The 22,129-nt window shown below is 41.4% G+C and overlaps 1 protein-coding gene across 1 annotated transcript in view; it reads right to left on the bottom strand.

Annotated features, from left to right (window-relative positions):
* The window catches only part of LOC140304052 (dihydropyridine-sensitive L-type skeletal muscle calcium channel subunit alpha-1-like), a 247,211-nt gene that overhangs the window by 183,945 nt on the left and 41,137 nt on the right, over positions 1–22,129 (bottom strand). Inside the window, exons 5-8 of the mRNA XM_072383062.1 lie at positions 20,406–20,611; positions 18,551–18,654; positions 15,710–15,855; positions 5,706–5,787 (exon numbers count right to left, since the gene is read on the bottom strand). Of these exons, the coding sequence (XP_072239163.1) occupies positions 5,706–5,787; positions 15,710–15,855; positions 18,551–18,654; positions 20,406–20,611 (538 nt within the window). The remainder of the gene's footprint in view (positions 1–5,705; positions 5,788–15,709; positions 15,856–18,550; positions 18,655–20,405; positions 20,612–22,129) is intronic.

Consider the following 22,129-nt stretch of genomic DNA (forward strand, 5'->3'; position numbering starts at 1 on the left):
GTTCACGTTCCTCCAACCACAGGCAGAGGAGGAGGAGTGGCAGCTATCTTCAGATCAGGGTTACTAATCAGTCCTCGACCCAAGATTAGTTTTAGCTCTTTCGAATCTCTGATTCTCAGTTTTTCCCAAAGTGGAAATCACAAAAACCTCTTGTGTTTGTTGTTGTGTATCGTCCGCCTGGCCCTTATTCTGAGTTTCTCTCTGAATTCTCAGAGTTTTTATCCCAGTTAGTGCTGAGTACAGATAAAGTCATTGTAGTGACGTTAATATTCATGTAGATGTTGAAAATGACAGCCTAAATGTGATGTTGCATGTGTTTCATTTTGTGAAGTGTTATTGCACCTGTGGTCTTTAGGAAGAATGCAGCCTTTTCACAGCATTTTTATGTTCGCATCCTCATTGGTTGTTCAGGTCACATGATCTTCCGCTATCAAGTCTCATGATTATTTGCTAAAGGCTAGAGGATTGCATGGTTGAGTTCCAAGTCTTCCTCTTTTTATCTGTTTTCATCTGCCTGTGTAGAGCTTGGAGCAACTTTGTGTTTTCACATGATTAAAACAGCTTGGCATGAAACGCTGTAGCTTCAATAAACGAAGTTCACGCACGTCCTGTCTACTCATCATTGAAGCTACGTAGCCACTTCAGTTAAGTTAAAAAGTGTTTAGCTGTCTGGTGATGTGTGCCTTGCTATGCGCTCAGGTGCCAGAACACTAAATATTAACTTTAATTCTATATTAGACTCTATTGGATTTTCTCAAAGTGTTCACAGACCTACTCACTGCCTTAATCACACCCTTGACCTTGTGCTGACTTATGGCATTGAGAGTGAACAGTTAACAGTGTTCCCTCATAACCCTGTCTTGTCTGACCATTTTTTAATAACTTTTGAATTTACATTACTTGACTACACGGTTTCTGAGAAGAATTCTACATATAGAAGGTGTCTGTCAGAGAATGCTGTAACCAGATTTAAAGAGTTGATTTCATCATCCTTTTCTTCACTGCCATGTGCAGATATGACAGAGGACGGCTACCTAAACTTTACTCCAGTAGAACTTGACTCTCTTGTTGACAGCACTACAGCTTCAATGCGTACAACACTGGACAATGTTGCCCCTCTGAAAAGGAAGGTAATCAGTCAGAAGAGGTTGGCTCCTTGGTATAATTCACAGCTGTGTGCCTTAAAGCAGACTGCAAGAAAGCTGGAGAGACAGTGGCGTTCCTCTAATTTAGAAGAGTCTCAATTAGTCTGGAAAGATAGTTTAATAGGGGCTGCATGGTGGTTAGCACCGTCACCTCACAGTGAGAGGGTTCCAGGTTCAATCCCCACCTGGGGCCCTTCTGTGTGGAGTTGGCATGTTCTCCCTGTGTATACGTGGGTTCTCTCCGGGTACTCCGGCTTATTCCCACCGTCCAAAACCATGCATGTTAGGTTAACTGGTGTCTCTAAAATTGTCCTTAGGAGTGACTGCGTAGTTTGTCTCGTGTGGCCCTGTGATGGACTGGCGACCTGTCCAGGGTGTACCCCACCTCTGGCTTGATGACGGCTGGAATAGGCTCCCACCCCCTGTGACCCGACAGATGGATTAAGCAGGTATAGAAAATGGATGGATGAAGATTGTTTAATAACGTATAAGAAAGCACTTCGTAAAGCTAGAACTTCTTATAATTCATCATTGATAGAAGATAATAAGAATAATCCCAGGTTTCTCTTCAGCACTGTTGCCAGGCTGACAAAGAGTCCGAGCTCTGTTGAGCCATGTATTCCTTTAACTCTCAGCAGTGATGATTTCATGAGATTCTTCATCAATAAAATTGTTTCTATCAGAGAGAAGATTAATGGAATCCTTCCCACCATTATCACTGATGTATCATCAAGTAGAGCAGCTTTAGAAGTATCTTTAGAACCTGATTTGTATTTAGACAGCTTCTGTCCAGTTGATCTTTCTGAGCTAACAACAGCAATAGTCTCTTCTAAACCATCAACTTGTATTTTAGACCCAATCCCAACCAGACTGTTCAAGGAGGTTTTCCCCTTAATTGACACTTCCATATTGGATTTGATCAATCGGTCTTTGTTGACAGGATATGTACCTCAGACTTTTAAGATTGCTGTAATTAAACCTTTACTTAAAAAACCTACTCTTGATTCAGAAGTGTTGGATAATTATCGACCTATATCCAATCTCCCTTTTTGTCTAAAGTTCTTGAAAAAATAGTTGCAGCACTGGTGAAAGTTACCAATGATCTCCTCTTAGCCTCTGATAGCGGACTTGTTTCTGTGCTTGTCCTGTTGGATCTCAGTGCTGCATTTGATACGATCGATCACAGCATTCTGTTACAGAGACTTGAACATGTTATTGGGATTAAAGGAACTGCATTAGGCTGGTTTAGGTCATATTTATCTGATAGATTCCAGTTTGTTCACATAAATAAAGAATTTTCCTCACACACCAGAGTAAGTTATGGAGTTCCCCAGGGTTCTGTGCTTGAACCAATTATTTTTACTTTGTACATCCTTCCATTAGGTAACATTATCAGACAGCATGGCATAAATTTCCATTGCAATGCTGATGATACTCAGCTGTACTTATCTATGAAACCAGATGAAACCAATAGGTTGGTCAGACTACAAGCCTGTCTTAAAGACATACAGACCTGGATGACTCAGAACTGTCTGCTTCTAAATTCAGACAAAACTGAGGTCATTATCTTTGGACCTGAGCGCTTCAGGGAGAAATTGTTTAGTTATATAGTTACTCTAGATGGTATTTCCTTGGCTTCTAGTTCTACAGTGAGGAACCTTGGAGTTATTTTTGACCAGAATTGACTGCCTTCTTTCACCTTCGTAATATTGTTAAAATCAGGAACATCCTGTCTCAGGGTGGTGCAAAGAAACTAGTTCATGCATTTATTACTTCAAGATAGGCCTACTGTAATTCTTTATTATTGGGCTGTCCCACATATTCTCTGAAAAGCCTCCAGCTGATCCAAAATGCTGAGAGATCATGTTTCTCCAGTTTTATCTTCTCTTCATTGGCTCCCTGTTAAATTCAGAATAGAATTTAAGATTCTTCTCCTCACATATAAAGTTCTTAATGACCGAGCTCCATCATATCTTAAAGATCTCATTGTAAGATATTTTCCTAACAGAGCACTTCGCTCCCAAACTGCAGGTTTACTTGTTGTTCCCAGAGTTTCTAAAAGTAGAATGGGAGGCAGAGCCTTCAGTTATCAGGCCCCTCTCTTGTGGAATAAGCTGCCAGTAAATGTCCGGGAAGCAGACACCCTTTCCACTTTTAAGATTAGGCTTAAAACTTTCCTTTCTGATAAAGCTTATAGTTAGGGATGGCTCAGGTGATCTTGAAACATCCCATAGTTAAGCTGCTATAGGCTTAGACTGCTGGTGGACCTCATCTTTCCCACCTTTCCTCACTTTGCTCTCTTTTTCCCCCTGTTTAATTTCTCAAATGATATTATGTACATTTGACATTATTGTGGTTATTAACTTGTGTTTCCCTGTTCCAACAGATATCCTTTGAATGGTGTTATGTTGTTTTTTTCTCCCTCATTTCTGTCTTCTCAAACCCCATCTGGTCGAGGCGGATGGCCACCCTTCCTGAGTCTGGTTCTGCCAGAGGTTTCTTCCTGTTAAAAGGGAGTCGTTCCTTTCCACAGTCGCCTCAGGCACGCTCAGGACGGGAGATTGGACTGAAGACAAGTTTCAGTGCAATCTGTTGGTTTCCTTAGCAAAGATATTGTTTTTCAATTGGCTCTATATGAATTAATTGGATTATTTTGAAATTAATTGATTGGATTTGATTGGATTATGATTACAACGAATTGAATTCCAATTGGCTTGAACTGGACTATGTTATTTCATTGCCTTGGGATGACATTTCTTGTAATTTTGTGCTATATAAATAAAACTGAATTGAATTTAATTGAATTGTATATGTTGAATTTAGTTGTGTGTGATGCTGCTAAGGGATCTGTTGATGCTATGAGCTACTTAGGTGTCCTGCAAAAGCTTTAAACATTGCTTTCAGCCTCCACTCAAACATGAGCCACACTAAAGAACCATGTGAACGTCACCTTAAAGATGTGGGCAGAAACAAGGTGGGAGAGCAAAGTCAAGAGCATTGAGGTACCAACCTCATGGTACCAGGGAGCTGCCGTGAGAGAGTCTTTAATCGATGAGACAACACCAAAGTCTGCTATAAAGGCTGAGGCCCAGTCTTTGTCTGAGGAGGTGGGGTCGTACTGCTTCATTATCTGCACGGTTCTTTGGTTTGACATGCTATCTGCAATACAGCATGTCAGCAAACTCATGCAGTCTCCTAATATGCATGTGGACCTAGTTGTGAGTCTTTTCAAGGAGACTGAGGGAGATCTCCAGAGCTACAGGGCAAGTGGTTCCCAAAGTCTTGCAGATGAGGAGCTGGCAGAGCAATATGAGGCACTTGGCACCACACTGCACTTTGAAGTGCACTATGATTTGGACAGTAGAAAGCTTCTGCATGAAATTAAGAACTTCCCTGACCTGCCATCAAAAAACACGAGCCTCGTTGAGCTTATCACTTTTATGCATGATAAGGATCTAACGAAGATCTACCCCAACTTTTGCACTGCTCTCACGATTGCACTTACTCTGCCAGTCACTGTGGCTCAAGCAGAAAGGAGCTTTTCAAAACTAAAGTTTATTTAGTCATACCTGAGGTCAACCATGTCTCAGAAACGGCTCACTGGCCTTGCTGTCATCAGTATCAATCACTCAACAGGAGTCTCGCCCAGGGAGTAACTCAATAGCCGCCTTCAGAGAAAGACTTTCTAAGAACACAGTTCTAAGAACTGTCCACCTCGAATTTCGTTATAAGAACTGTCCTTCCCCAGGGGAACTGTTTCATTTTGCATTCGCACATGAGTCAGGGACCTTGACAGGGACTGATGTGACGCAACCATCTGCGACAGACGTGTTACTTTAGCGCCACACTCAACAACAAAACAAAACCCGCGAAAAGCCACTGTGTTCATGGTCTGCATGACGGTAATATTAATCATGGACGATCACATCAGGCGTCTAAGATCGACGCTGGAAGAATCGAGCGATACTTCTTCGTTTCATGAAGGAAAGAAGGAGAGCAGAGCGCTGCAGACAAAGGAGACGACGTCTAAGTTTAACTTATTAAACTTGTGCCGGTTGTGTCCGTGTCGTATGAGTAAACATTTCAGACAAAGGGCATAGCTACCAACCACCAAACACCTACGTCATATGTGTTCCTATGGAACCCAGAAAAGACCCTGCCTCGGAGAAGGAGCTAAAATGGTTATGGGAACTGAGGGCCGTGGTCCCTAGTTCCTGTACGTCCGAATGCGCGAAAAAACAGCCCTATTCCTGAAAAGGTTACAGGAACTGCAAGAGGTTCCTACAGTGGGAATGCCTAATGTAGAACTGCCACTGACCTATGGCCATGGAAGTGATTGGAACACCTAAATTTAATTATTTGGGTGAGTGAGTAAATATTTATGACAATATAGTGCATATTCAGTCTCTAACAGTTCCCCATCTTGTGGGGGAATGACCACCAGCAGTGTCAAGAAAATTATGTTTACAGACCAAAAAGCTGAATTATTAATTTTATACAGTTAAGTACAGTTCAAATGAGCGCCAATATAAATATGTCAAGTGCACTGTGACGACTGACTAGTAATGGATGATCAGCTGCATGGTGTCCATTTTGCCAACACTTCCGGTATCTGAGCTTCCATTTTCCATCATTAGCAAGCCTAATGAAAACACAGAGAAAAGGGGAGGGAGAGAGAGAGAGGAGGGGTTTTAGTAAACACAGTTTTAGTAAATACTTTCTCATACTACTAATGAGTGTACATAAGTCTTGTGCTATTTCTTTGGTACTAACAAAGTGTAGTTAACTACACTAAATACCTGTTATGGGCAGAGGGTGCAGTGCTACCTGAGGACTCAAAGATCACAACTGCCCAACAGTTTCTGTCCCTGATCAGATTTCTCCCAGACTCCCCAAATCTTTTCACTATAATCTGCTCTATAGATGCAAAGGAGACTTATATAGCACAACATTACACATACTCAGTCTGCTTATGTTCATATATATATTCACAATCATAAATAAACACAGAAGCACTTATAAAAACATAAACCTATAAAAGAAATCACAAAACATTCAAATACAACCTATTATGCATGTATCTTAAACACCATTATCAATTGTATACTTTTGAGAAAGGGAAAGACTTTTTTGCTTTTGAATGCAACCCATGATAATGGAAGACCTCAGATCGTAAGGTAGTTTGTTCCAGAAAGCTGGACTACAGTGACTGAAAGTACCCTCACCACAAGACATGATTACATCATGCATTGTAACACCTGATAACCTGAGATGTCTTACTGGGTTATAGACAATGAGCACATAAGAGATGTACCAAGATGATGGGCCAAGTATTAGTAGTTTTCATGGACTATAAAGAGAATTTAAAGATGATTCTCCATTGAACAGGTTGCAAATGATGGAACTTAAACATTAAGTAATATGTTCAAATCTCACGTAGGAACTGCCTACTTGATATGAATAATACATAGACCAATTTCTTTGAGCCAGTTTGAGACAAGGATTTTCTAACTTTTTAAATATTTGCTAGGTGACAGAAAGCAAAGCTAGTGATGTTGCTAATGTGATTTTCAAAACTGTTACCAGAATTATTCCAAAATATCTGACTTGCTCACTGTGTTTCTAAGTAATTACAAGTGTGAACAGATTTTCTGTCTCCAGAAATTTGATCTAAGTACCAGTGTCTTAGTTTTGTCTCTGTTCAGTTCTAAAAGTTGCTAGACATCTAACAGTAGAGATGGAACATTAAATCTGTTTACCACAGTTTACCAACTTATCAACACAACAGGGATAATCAGAAAATGAGAATTGGATACTCATCCAGATATTAATGACAGATGGATCAAAGTAAGATGTTTTTTCTTTTCAGTAGAAATATGATTATCATAGAGAGGTACTGATATTTTGTTCAAAGTACAACCTGAATTCCAAAAATATGTCAAATGCAAATAAAAAAAAACTATGCAATGATTTACAAATCTATTAAACCAACATTTTATTCACAGGAGGACATAGAAAACATGTCAACAAACAATAATTTTTTATTATTTGATGAAAAATATCAGCACCAGCAACACTTTACTGCTGTCAGATGGTTTCTGTGCGTTTTCTGTTTCCAGAGAGTTCCCATATACAGTCGTCATCATTGCTTACATCCCACCGAGAGCGGCACCTACAGCGGCGTGTGACATCATCCATGACGCCGTTGCTTGGATATAGACCCAGCACCCTGAAGCATTTGTTGTAATCACAGGGGATTTCAATCATTTTTCTCTGTCATTGTTCTGACTGGCTTTGTGCAGTATGTGGACTGTCAAACAGGAAGAGATGGAACATTAGATCTGTTCTATGCTACTTTGAAGGAGGCTTACAGTGTCTCTTCCACCACTGGGTAGATCTGACCACAATATGGTCGATTTCCAGCCCACATACAGACCTTGTGTACAAAGACTTCCTGTTACTATCAGATCTTTCAGGAAGTGGTCACCAGAGGCGCGTGATGCACTGAGAGACTGTTTTGATGTCACAGACTGGGAATGTTCTGCTGGAGGAAGAAGAAATGGACATTGACATGGACAGGAGGGTCAGCACCAGCACTGACAACATTAACTTCTGTAGGGACACTGTGATTCCTGTCAGCACTGTACGGTAACTACAGTAACTACACCCCCATCTCTACAACTGACACCAACATTACTCCTGTCGCCATCCCTCCGCTACAACCTGGGAGGCTTCTACTATGTCTAACTATAGAGGAGGTTGGAGCTGAGGTCAGGAGACTTCAGTCAGGGAGGGCTGCAGGCCCAGATGGAGTCTGTCCAAGGCTTCTGAAGGGACTTCTGACTCTTTAGAGACTTCAATATGAGCCTTCAGATGGAAAAAGTCCCGGTGCTGTGGAAAACTTCTTGTCTCAAACTGGTGCCCAAATTAGGGTGACGGGTGAAGCTGAATGACTACAGACCGGTGGCTTTGACATCTCACATAGTGAATATTTTGGAGTGGCTCCTTGTCTGTCGCATGAGATTGCAGGTTGCTGAGGATCTTGACCCTCTCCAGTTTGCCAACTAGAAACATATAGGAGTGGAAGACGCGATTCTCTACATGCATTGGGCAAATGCTTATTTTGATGTGCCTGGTTCATATGTGAGAATCATGTTCTTTGACTTCTCCAGTGCCTTCAACACGATACAGCCTCCCATACTGAAAGACAAGCTTCTAGCTATGGGTGTGGCCCCATCCCTGACATCGTGGATTATAGACTATTTGACTGCCAGACCACAGTATGTCAGGATGGGGAGATGTGTTTCTGGAACGCTGGAATGCAGTACTGGGGCTCCGCAGGGTATCGTTTTGGCTCTTTTTCTTTTCACCCTGTACACATTGGACTTCAGGTACAACTCAGATTCCTGCCACATAAAGAAATAGTCTGATGACACGGCTGTTGTGGCATATGTGCACGGTGGACAGGAGAAGGAGTACATTGACCTTGTGGAGCGCTTTACCGACTGGACCAAAAATAACTGTCTTCTCCTGAACATCACCAAGACCAAGGAGCTGGTGGTGGACTTCAGGAGATATAAAACTCCATGCCAGTCAGTCTGCATTGAGGAAGAGGAGATAGAGACTGTGCAGTCCTACAAATACCTGGGGGTGGTACTGGACAATAAACTGGAGTTGTCTACCAACATAGATAAGGTGTACAGGAAGGGACTGAGCCGTCTCTTCTTCCTGAGACGACTCAGGTCCTTCAATGTCTGCAGTGATATGCTGTGCGTATTTTATCACACTGTCATTGAGAGTGCACTGTTGTCTGCTGGGGGAGTTGCACTACAGACAAAAACTGTAGGTGCCTGGACAAACTGGAAAAAGGCCAGTTCTGTGACAGGAAGAGAGCTGGACCCTCTCAGAACTGTGGTGGAGCAGAGGATGAGGAGGAAGTTATATTCTTTGATGGTGAACAATAAACACCCCCTGTACAGCATCCTGGCAGGAGCAGCTGCAGTGAGAGGCTGCAGGACTGAGAGGTTCAGAGGGTCCTTCGTCCACACAGCCATAAGGATTTTTAACAGTGCTAACATGCTTTTCTCACATTCATTTATTTATTCATTCACTATTTTTGTTCTAATATACAATCATCTTAAATATTTTAATTGAGCGACATGACAATTTGAATTAATAAAGTATTTTTCTATTCTATTCTCTTCTATTCTATCAGCTCTGGATTTCTATTTTGAATCTGCAGAGCACAACTGAAAGTCTTCGAAAAGTGAGGTCTCACAGCCTGATTGTGCTGCGTCGACTATTTAAGAACCAGCACCCACCAGTCCTGATGGCCTGCATGGGTGGTCTGTGCAGCTACACTGTGCTGCTTTTGCCTCTCCTCTGCTTATGTCATGATCCTGCCTGCTGTGGTGGTTTTTTTTGGTTTTTGAGCCTTAGGTGGGATGGAGCATTTTCCAAGAATTACGGGGCGGACTCTGGTCAGCTCCTGTTGACACAGCTGTCCTTCATCTGCACTCACCAAAGCTTCCTCTTAAGGACCTGTAGGACCAACCAGCCTTCGCCAGATTGTCTCACTTCACACTGTGGTAATCTTGCTCTTACCAGTGTTCTCTTTGAAAAAAGATATCCTTGCTTTGCTTACCCTGCCTCCTTGTGTCTGCAGTCATCCTATCCGACGTTTCCCTTGCTCTGGCTTCCGAGACGTTGTATTCTATTATCCTCCAGCCTTACCTACCTGTCATACCTACCTGCCTGCTCGCCCCACTGCAGACTCAGGACCTCTGCCCCACAGGCAGCCATACACCCACCTGGATTCAGTAAGTGATAACCAATCATATTGATTTAATCTCATACTGGAACTGTCATAATCATCTCCCTCTCCTGTCAGAGACTCCTATGAACTTTGGATCATCCCTCTGGCTCCCCACACCACTTCTTATTTAATAAACCTCATCTTAATTCAACCCCTGTTGTTAAAGCTTCTGCTCTTGGGTCCTTTCAATCTGCTAGACACTAGCTGTAACAGCTTCACTCTCACATACTGTTGTTACAGTTGAGTGGTGGAGAGGTGAGGACCCAAATGCAGAACAGCAAACCGGAGGCCACGAAGACTTAGAAGCTTTATCTAAAAGCTGCAAAAATCCACAATCAAAACAAGCCATGTAGCGAAAACGAACAAACTGTAACCTGGATACAGAAAATGACAAACCATATTGTAACAACGAAGATCTGACAGTGACTGTGACAAACCAGGGAGCTTAAGGAAGGAACTGAGTAAAACTGTGAATGAGAAAGTGGAACAAGAAAATAACATAACTGAGGTAAGACTAACTGACTCAACGTAACACAAAAAAACGTGAAAGTAACCATAAAAGACAACTAAGGACTAGACTAATACAAACAGGGGAAATCCTGACAAAAAACAAGAACACCAAAACAAGCAAAATATAAGCATAAACAAAATGCCAACTAGGAGCACAAAATGGAGGGAAACAATGAATAAAGAAATAATCAAACTATGAAAAGACCAGAAACCCAAAGTGCAAGAAAATCAAAACACAAATAACCATGGATCAACTATGAACAAATGACAAGTCAAGACTTGACAAGTACAAACAGGATAAATCCTAAATTTAAACCACTGACTCAAAACCTCAAGAATTCAAACAAGAAAACAGAATAGAAACAAAGAGATAAGAAAAAACAAAATCCCAAAAATCCATAAACCCTAACAATTGACCAGCTGACATTTTGCGATAAGACGTATTACATCACTTCATGTTACCTTGTTTGTGTTCTGTATGACGTTTTGCTCCTTGTAAATTATCAAATGTTTATTTATTCATGGACGGGTCCATTTTTGCATCATAAACCCTATTACACACTCCTTGTTCTGTTCCAGCACTGATTCCAGAGATCTTCCATGTTCCAAGTGCCAGATGTTTAGCTACTCCTCTGTCTCCTATAGCCACAATGGTATATGTAACAAATGTAGTCTTTGTGCAGTTTTAGAGGCAAGGCTGTGTGAATTGAAAGCTCAGCTCTTCACCTTTGAAAACTATCCTGCCCTGGCGTCTCCAGCCTGTCCAGAGTCACTTAGCATAGCTAATCACGTTAGGTGCCCTCCAGCGTGCCCCGAGCAGCCAGGATTCAAGGCTGGCTGGGTTATGGTCAGGAAGAGGAGGCATTGCCCTGCAGTTCAGCCTCTGCTTCACCACCATCCTGTCCATGTTTCTAATGAAGTTTCCCTACTCAGAGACACCTGCTGAGGACAACACCCTGATAATTGACAGCCCCATAGTCCGAAAAGTGGCATGAGACACCACTGACCATAGTGAAATGTATTCCAGGGACCAGAGTGGTTGACGTAGAATTATATTCAAAATTGCTTGCTAATGATTAGTAAATGTACCTCCCCAAACCCCATAGTGACTCAGTGGGGTTACATGAGTGCCATCAGCTCTGATTAATGGCTAAATTACAATAAGATTGAGTAATTCAGTTCATGTAGACACCTTAATCTGACAAAAAATGGATCGGATCGGGTTACGTGCATGTAGACGGCAGTGGATCGGATTGAGCGTTCTGCGCATGCTCCAGATTTTTTCCCGCGATCGTCACCTAGAAGTTGAAGGAAATGATATTACTGTTGTTGTCGCCGCTGTCGGAAAGAAATAAACAAAGCGATGGAAAGTGAGCCGTTGTCCATCGCGTTTGTGCCATAACCAGCTCATCATAGACGAAATGTTGAGGGACGTTGTGTGTAGAGTTTCATCTTGCTCTTCTTTCGCCATCTTTCTCAAATGCTGTTTTGTTGTTGTTGGTGGTGAAGACATCAACCGGAAGTGGCTCTGTTAGCGATAGTTAAAATGGGTACAGCGCTACCTATCGTACTGGGGTATGACATGCTTTGTGCCAGTGATTCCATTCATTCACCACCATATATCCAAGGATAATTACCCTCAGATAAGGAGCATAACCCAACTGTAGCTACAGTAATTGAGCTAATCTCATCATGTAGATTCACTGACTGTGTCTGCTTCCACACAACCAAATTAAATAAATCAATAAACACAAGAGCAACAATCCTGGAAAACCTCGGAAAAATTAAGACGAAGAATTCAACTCAACAAAAAAAATAAAATTATTAAGTGTGGTTTGTTGAATATTAGACATTTCCTATCTAAGTCTGTTTTAGGAAATGACTTTATTGGTGATCATCATTGATATTCTAGCTAATTAATTGTTCACATCCCTCAAGCACAGGCAGAGGAGGAGGAGTGGCAGCTATTTTCAGATCAGGGTTACCAATCAGTCCTAGACCCAAGATTAGATTAGCTCTTTTGAATCTCCGATTCTCAGTTTTTCTTGTGGAAATCACAAAAATCTCTTCTGTTTTGAGTTCCTGTCAGAATTCTCAGATTTCCTAAGCCTAACCCTCAGTTAGTGCTGAGTACAGATAAAGTCATTGTAGTTGGTGACTTTAATATTAATTTAGAAAACGACTAATGCCGAAATATCAACTTTAATTCTATTAGTTTTAATTAAATTTTTTCAAAGTCTACACAAACCTACTCTCTTAATCACACCCTTGATCATGCTGGGGCGCTGCAATTACAACGCCAGGTGGCTCTGCACTGGCTAAAGAGACATAGCTAACTATCAGGTGGTTTTCACTGGTGCAGAACTGAACTTCCAATTAGAATAACCTTGCCTTCAAAACTAAAAAAAGACTACATTTGTTACCTGTGCCATTATCGCTACAGGAGGCAGAGGAGTAACTAAACATCTTACATACACCTCTACAAAAATGAAAATGTGTCAAAACACCAAAGATCTTTATAAATGAGTGCAATAATGGAACAAATAGTGTGTGACAGGGTTTACCATACAAAAGTGGGTCACTTATAAGAAGGAATTCAATTAAAGCTGAGAGCAGCGTTGATCGGGCCCGAGCAAGTGCGCACGTTGGGCTATGCGCTGGTCTGCGTGTGATGCGCACCGCACAGCACAGCCGTCCGTCCAGTGCAGAGCAGGATGTGAAAATCCCAGTCAGGTGTAGTACCACCGGACGTAAAAAGTTATGTTTATGGCCACCAGCAGGTGGCGCTATAAGCATGTGTAAATTTGGTCATACATATGCGTTCTGGATGGAGTCCAAGTGCAGCCTATGCAGTTTGGTGAAGATTGGAGAAAGTATGGAGAAGTTTGAAATTACGTATTTGCCACCAGCAGGTGGCGCTATAAGCATGTGTAAATTAGGTCATATGTATGTGTTCTGGTTGGAGCCCAAGTGCAGCCTATGAAGTTTGGTGAAGATCGTACAATGTATGGAGAAGTTATCAGTGACTTATTTGGCCACCAGTAGGTGGTGCTACAAGCATGTATAAATTTGGTCATATGTATGTGTTCTGGTTGGAGCCCAAGTGCAACATATGAAGTCTGGGATAGATTGGTTAATGTATGTGGGACTTATAAGCTTCTTTGTTTTTCATGGCGAGCGATGGCCAGTCATCGAACTTTGAGATTTCGCGATGGCCACCCCCTTTAAGGTTTGATAAAGATTTCCATAGCTTGTACTCCCCCATGACTTAGGGGGCACCATAAGCATGTGTAAATTTGGTCATATGTATGCGTTCTGGTTGGAGCCCAAGTGCAACATATGAAGTCTGGGGTAGACTGGTTAATGTATGTGGGAGTTGCCAACATGGCCAAGTTTTAAGCCTATAGCATGAAATGTGTAGGAGGAGTTCGATCAAATGCGAGGTGTCGAAACAGGAAAAAATTGTGCCAAAATGCCTTTGCAGTTCACTGCTCTGGCCATAATTGTATTTAACAATCAAAGAGAATAGAGAAGCTCCACAGAACACAAATGAAGGTTACAGGAAGTGACACAATACGACTTACTGGGAGCAGTCCTTGTCCAACTGTGTTGAGGTTGCTATTGGTCTGAATGAAGACAAGTGAATTGGAATTGTATGAAATAAACTAATTTGGAATTTACTGAATTTGATTCCTTTGGATTATGATTTTATTACAAAGAATTGGATTATAATTGCCTTACATTGAACTGTCTCTATGAAGTGCCTTCACATTACATTTATTGTGATTTGGCGCTATATAAATAAAACTGAGTTGAATTGAGATGAAAGAAGAACTGCTGATCTGAACTGGGTATATTGTCCATCTCTGGAAGGAGGACTTTGAAAATCTCCTTCATCCGGCAACTGTTTCCTCCTCTGAGAAGGCAGAGCTTGAGCTCTCAAGGATGGTAACTCATCAGTCATCTTGGTTTCTAACGATAGGGGGCTTGGGATGGACAAGATTTGCCCTGAGATACTGAGAGCTCTGAATGTTGTAGGGACTGTCTTGATTGACGCGTCTATGGTCAAAAGAATTGGGTCATATCGAAAAGAATGACATCACGGATTCAAGAGGCTGAAATAAGTTTCGATCAGGGGGTGGTTTTCAGAGACCTTGCGGATACCCAAAACAGAGTAGTACCACCGGAAATTGTGGGGCAGTGTTGTGCGGTATAGCTCATGTATGACTAGTAAACGGAACAAACAAGAACACAAAAATAGAAATGGCGGAACTCGGTCCTCATGCCATGATGTATTTATTGGCTGTACAGGCCACCATCGTTTATGCACTGCCTCTTTTTATGTCTCTTTCAGTGAAGGTGCAGTACCATGATCTCCTCCTCCATCTCCATGTTTCCTATTGTCTCAAACTCACTTTGGAACTCAGAAGTGAACTCTGAAATCTGCACTGCCCTGAAGTACCTGACAAATGTAATGCTTGAAATGAACATACCTATTTACGTATGTAAAGGGAGCATAAATGAGCCTTAAGAGGTCAGGAGCACATATATCCAGGAGGATCTCAGAGCAGGGCTGCTGTTCCTCTGCACTGATAAGAGTTAGCTGGGGTGTTATTAGTGTTGGATTAAGATGCCGCCTTGTCATCTCACTTTGGAGTTTTCCAGGGATGTCCAACTAGCAGAAACTCTGGGACAGACCCAAACCTTGCTGAAAGGATTACATATGAATCCGTGCTTAGAAAGCACGTAGTTATATCCTAAGACGTGCTGTATGAATGTGTGTGAGTGGGGTGAATGCGGCATGTAGTGAAGCGCTTTGAGTGGTCAGCTAGACTAGAAAAGCGCTATACAAGTACAAGTCCATTTACCATTTACCATATCATGTCTGACCTGGGAACATCTTGGGGTCCACCAAGAGGAGCTGGAGACTATTGCAGGGTTTCCCTCCTGGACCTTTTTACTCAGAAACTCAACCACGAATAAGAGGAAGAAATTGGATGGATGAATCAGGTTAAAGTGGAAGTCTCTATTTAAGATTTAAGATTGGTTCCATGTTGTATCTGCTTCATCAAGTCATAAAAGTCACCAAATCAAATATTCAACCCCCCCCCCCCCCCCCCCCCCCCCAAAAAAAAATAGAAAAATATGTTTAAAAAGATCATCTTGTACAAACAGGAGTTTTGATAGTTGTCCCAGACAAACATTAAATGTACTCTCTAGTGTGTGTCCTGTGTCTTACCTTGTCTCTCCTGGTCATTATCAATGACTTCAGCCTGAGTGATCCACTCCATATAGCCCTTGAGGTCCTCATCCAGTTGCTGGGTTTCCCGCAGCTTCTGGAATTCTCCTCGGGACTTGGCTTTCTCTCGCTCTTTTGTGAACTCACTATTGTTAAATCAGACAAGCAATCTCATTGGAAGAGAACAGATGGAGACATAATGTAAAGAAAATATGCAAAAGATGTTTGACAGAACTAGACAGAACAGCAAGAAAATCATGACTAAAAGATAGAGAACCACAGCCCTTTCACCAAGAGCAATGCTATGTTTTCAGGAAACCACAATTATGTACAGTATCAACAATAGATGCTTAATGTACCTATTTCAGGCCCAGTCTAACCAGAAGTGCGCAATAAATACATTTGTCCTTGTGTTGAATAACTAGTTGTATTACAGTCCATGATTATGAATTTTACTTTTAACATCTAACCCTACTAACGAGAACAAGGGTAATGATGGTGGAGTTCCTTGTGTAGGATAAGTCTAAAACTAGCCATATCTTGTGTGGAGGTTAATCTATTTGCTTCTTCCTCCATACCCTTCATCCTAGCTGTCCTATACCTCCTGAAAAGGCATGCTCAGGATGAAAGTGGGTACATCTTCAGCAGTATCTGAGATGTCTGATGATTCCTTATATAAATAAAGTACAGAGTGATAGTGTGAACACTGAAATCTTCAAAAGTGTAAAAAGGTCATACAAATGATTGCACTGAACACCATTACAAAAACTTATTATGAAAATACTACTATGAATTAAAAAAAAAAAAACACAATTGCTGGAGAGCATTGCTGGAGGGTGGTATGCATTTGTATGTTATTCAATCAATTAGACATACAAGACCTTTGTGGGACTTTTTATGTTCTGGTTGAAACATCAAAGTCACTGTAGGATTTTCATTTCAATTCACTATCTGGTTAGAGTTAAGAAATGACATATCTTGTAAACATTAGGTAAAAAAGTACGGTTGGCATTATGTTGAATAACTGTTGGAGATGCATGATCTTATCGGCTTTAAAATTGTCGAACATCGATCATTTCACTGATATAATTAACCGATAAAATAACAGGCATAGTTTTTGTCATGACCACATAAGGATGATGCCTGCAGCTCAGCATTATGATGCCACATGTGCCTTCCAGATGCATGACCTGTGGCAGGAGATAGGAATAACTCAAAATATCAGCGGTGTGGCAGTTTTTGAAAGTGTGGAAAACGGATAGCAGAACTGCTTTTTGTGATGACTGCTGTTGGTGATGTGAGGAGGAGCCAAAACTAAGTCTTTCAAGTCTACAAGCTTAATTAATCATCTTAAGAACCGTCATCCTGGTCATTACTATAAGTTTATGGCAGCAAGGAAGCGAAACGAGAAACAGGTCACCTGCAGTGAAACAAAACCTTACCAGCAGGCTCTTCTCCAAGTCTTGGATAAAGTCAGAAAATACAGCTGCGACCACTCGAGGGCAAAAGGCATCACTGAAAAACTAATGGAGTGTATTGCATTGGAAAACCACCTGTTTTTGTTTATTGAAAACATTGGATTCCGTAGATTTTTGGACAACGTTGAGCCGAGCTATACGATTCCCAGTCTGAAATATTTTTCTGACGTTGCCTTACCCAAGTTGCAAGCGTTAATTTTCAACTAACATGGGTATTGTTATGATTGTCTCATAGAGAGCAATATCCAAGTCTGTGTTAAGCAGGATAGGATGCAAATATCTTACTTGTTAAATTAAAGGTTTTCTCTCCCAAAAAGCACAAGAGAAACTCATCCATGCATTCATCTCCAATAGACTCGATTACTGTAATGGTCTTTTAACTGGACTTCCCAAAAAGAGCATTAAACATCTTCAGCTCATCCAGAACGCTGCTGCTGGAGTTTTAACCACGACTAAGAGATCTGAACACATCACACCAGTTTTAAAATCTTTACTCTGGCTTCCAGTCAGTCACAGAATAGAATTTAAAAGCCTACTGATGGTTTACAAATCCCAGAACGGTTTAGGCCCAAAATACATCTGTGATATGTTCAGAGAATATAAACCCAGCAGAGCTCTTAGATCCAAGGACTCAGGTCAGTTGGTCCGGTCCAGAGTCCAGACTGAACATGGAGAAGCAGCATTTAGCTGTTATGCTGCAAACAAGTGGAACAAACTGCCAGTGGAGATTAAACTGTCACCAAATGGAGACATTTTTATATCCAGGTTAAAAGCATTTCTTTTCTCATGTGTCTATGCATGAAATCTGCACAGTATCTTTGAACTTATCTATACTGTTGATTGTTTTCATTCATTTTAAATATTTAATTTTTTCTATGTATATTATTTTACATATGTTTAATGCTTTTTCCGCTCCCTGCTGTAATGCTTTTATTTTATGTAAAGCAATTTGAATAGTTTTGTATATGAAATGTGCTATAAAAATAAATCTGACTTTGACTTTTTTTGGTTTAGAAACACTTGTCATGAATAAATTTGACATGTTATACATAAAGCAAGTTGAAGTATTTTTCTTACTTTGCACAAGGAATGACTGTTACATAATTTTCAGCTTTTTTTTTATGTCTGCATATGTCAGCCGGCCAACAGTATCGTGCATCCCTAATATTTATGTAATGTGCATGCTTTTCACAAACCATCACTGTCACAGGGTTACAAAGAAACAGACCTCCTTTGTCTTAAGAATGCACATATGATAGATAATTATACCTTACATGGCTACATAGTTCTTGGCAAACTAGGTTGAAAATACAATAGAAGAGTAGTGGTTGAGTTGTGTTTGGTTAAGTTTAGGTTTTCTTACCCACTGAGCACACCAAGAACCAGGTTGAGCACAAAAAAAGATCCAACAAGGATGAGAGTTGTGAAATAGATCCATGGCCATTCCATTCCTATTGCATCGTTTACCTGTCAAAGACAAAACATTGTTGTTGTTTATCCAAGTTATTCTACATTAACCATGTTTTACAATCATCAACCATTGATATATAACTTCATAGTTTTTTGTTTACCATGACTTAATTTAACCAGTAACTGTCAAGGTGGTTTCCAGAAAACAGCATAGAAGACATGACAAGAAGACATTGCAGCCATTCCAATCTGGATGATGTGACTATGTTGATTCAGTTTAATGGATGGTGGTGTTTTTGTGCTAGGTATACCCACACAGTATCAAACATTGAAGAAGAGAACGGGTGCAAAAAAAAAACTGCCATTTCGTAAACAACATGTGTGTCTGAGAATTTTTTTTCTCCAAATACATCCCTGTGTAAGCCAGAAACAACAGAAGCATAAGTTACCTAAACACAAGTTTAGCCAAAATTTAAACACAATCCAGAGCAGCAAATACTGTATACAGCTTTATAAAGAGGAGACTAAACAACCTCTTTACATGCACATGACACAGCACAGGAGAACCAAACCCTCAGATCCAAGCTCAACAATCCACCTACATCTCAAAGAGAAGAGACACTCTGAGGGTAGAAATTTCCACATTCTGGACATAGAGGACAGATGGTTTTAGAGACGAGTTATACAAGTAATTTATGTTAAACTGAAAAAACAAACAAACAACCCAACATTGGAGGTAGTCTCAGGTATCATGTACTGAACACTTGCATTGCAACTTTGATGCTCCTTCATAGGTGGTTTCACAACCTTTCACTCTTTGAATCACGTGAATGAAATTGCTTGCCTGTTGGCCAGGTCAATAAACAACTTATATATGACAACAACCCCAATGACCAACATGATGGTATGGTGAGTCAGTGACACGTGATCTCATCGACTCTTAATCAAATCAAAACAAATTTATTTATATAGCCCTTTACAATAGCCCAAATGTATCCAAAGTGCTTTACAATAAAGCCATAAAACACCAAAACAGTACATAAAAAAAACATTTAAAAGTGCTGAATTGCCGCAACGCTGCAGGGTATTAAAAGCCTTCCAGAAGTACATAGAAAGGACCTGACAGAAAGAGTACACCTAAAAAGCTGGACCGCCCTAGTCAGAAATGAACGCCAGTCTAAAAAAGTGGGTCTTCGATTTAAAAACACTGAGATCAGTGGTGGTGCGAATATCCGGGGGCAGTTTGTTCCACAGTCTGGGAGCAGCGACGGCAAAAGAATGATCGCCCCACTGTTTGCATCTTGACCTAGGGACCTCCTACACAAGCTGACCGGAGGAGCGCAAGGCTCTGCCACAATTGTGAAAAGTTCAAATCTGTGACAGGTAAGAGGGGGCCAAGCCATTCATGGCGTTAAAAACAAACAACAGAAGTTTAAAATCAATTCTAAAACGGACTGGAAGTCATTGGAGTGACGACAGCAAAGTAATGTGTTCGCGTCTGGACGTGCTGGTTAAAAATTGGGCAGCAGCGTTCTGCACAAGTTGGAGACACGAGATTGAGGACTGGCTGAGGCCAACGTAAAGGGCATTGCAGTAGTTCAGTCTGGAGCTGATAAAAGCATGGATTGCCTTCTCGAAAATCCTTAATGTATGAGTAATCCACAATAGTCAAAGTCTGTCCGATTATATGTTATTGAAGTACTTTAGTTCACCATGACATTGATGATTGACAATTTACTCATATAGGATGCTGGATACCTTATTTTGGGTGCCAGTCAGTTAGCTTATGTACTAGATTATTAACTTACCCAGTAAAGCACATCAGTCCACCCTTGTGTGGTAATACATTGGTAGACAGTTAGCATTGAAAAACCCAGGTTATCAAAGTGAGTGATTCCATGGTTTGGGCCTGGCCATCCAGCTCGACACTCTGTTCCATTGATGGTGCAGCGGCGACCATTCCCTGCTTGGGCACAAGGAGCTGGCTTTTCATTCTTCACTGTGGCAATTATGTCTGAGGGTCAGAGGAGAACAGTGGTCAGATCTAAAAAAATAAAAAATGTAAAAAAAAGTAATGTTTCGAGCCTGAAGCACATATATTTAAGATTTAAAACTTCTCTAGTGTTGCTTTATTGCAACATGGTGTTCATGGACTGAATGTTTGTTTGTGGCCATTAATTCTGCATTATGACCAATTATGACTTAGACAATACCAGTTTACTGTGTCTTGCTATGAAGGCCACTGGTGGGCATTTGTCTTAACAGAAAACTGAGTAACTAAACAATTGATATGTCTGGCAATCATTAGATTGGTGGCTAATCAAGTCAATCAGCCTTTAGAACTGATGGTTTCAATGAAGACTTTGGCCACCTACACAGCCTGAAACTATTTGGTGTTTGCCATTATGATTTGCAGAGGCTGGCTCTCTGACACTTTGCAATAAAAAATATTGTTACCTCGTTTGTGTTCTTGCTCCTCTTGGACTATTAAAAATCACAAATTTTCTTCTTATAAGTTACACATTTTTGTATAGTTAACTCCACCTATACTTGTTCTATTCTAACACTCACTTCTACAGTTTATTTTCACTTTTAGCGCTGTGTCTGGTTCTCTAGCTTACCATGACCCACTATCTGTCACGGTTTATTCTCTGTTCCATGTCTTGTCTCGTCATTTCCTGTTTTATTTTGAAAGATCACTAATCTTGCCCTGAAGATAAAGTTTCATAGAGCCTCTGTTTTGAAAGAGTGTGCCTTTGTTTTATTCCACCTCACTTTGAGAGTGAGACTTTGTTTTGTTAAGAGTTCATAGCTTTTGGTTTTCCTCCCGTTGTGGAGAGATTTTAAGTTTGTTAACTTTCATAGCCGCGCTCCTCCTCCTTCGTAGTTACAGAGGAGAGCGCTTAGGCGTTTTATAGCCCTTTTCGTTTGTGCTGTGGGAGATCGCCCTGCAGTGCCGTCATCTGTTGTCTTGTGTTGATAAAAAAACATCTTGAACCCTAAGACCCTGCATCTGCGTCCTGAATCCCTCTCTGGTACTTGACAGTACATACTGGCCAGTGAGGATGCAGCAGGGTCGAGTAACACCCACAGTTTCGAGCATGGAGCCAGCTGTCTTCAATGCGCTCCAGAGCAGACTCTCAGCCCTACAGAAAGGTATGGCTGAGGGGGTCGACAGTCTCGCCCGATGGAGTCTGTCCGGAGATTACCTGGAGGAGTTCGAGGGGGGGCTAGTTCCGGTCAACCCCGGAATCCAGGAGACTTGGGAGGCCGTCCGGAAGATCTACATCGCGGTTGCACTGGACGTTTTCGGCCACGACTTAATCTGGATCCACGGGCTATTTCCCTCTCCCTTTGCCTCCCCAGCTCCGACCCAGCCCACTGAGATCACCACTCCGGCCCAGCCTGCTGACATCGCCGTCCGGGCTTCATCCACGCCTCTGCAGGTCGTCCTGCCGCAGCCGTCCGCTGCCGCAGCCGTCCGCTGCCGCAGCCGTCCGCTGCCGCAGCCGTCCGCTGCCGCAGCCGTCCG

This window comes from Leuresthes tenuis, unplaced genomic scaffold, assembly GCF_036924035.1.
Source record: "Leuresthes tenuis unplaced genomic scaffold, fLeuTen1.0.hap1 SCAF_3, whole genome shotgun sequence".
Taxonomy (NCBI): domain Eukaryota; kingdom Metazoa; phylum Chordata; class Actinopteri; order Atheriniformes; family Atherinopsidae; genus Leuresthes; species Leuresthes tenuis.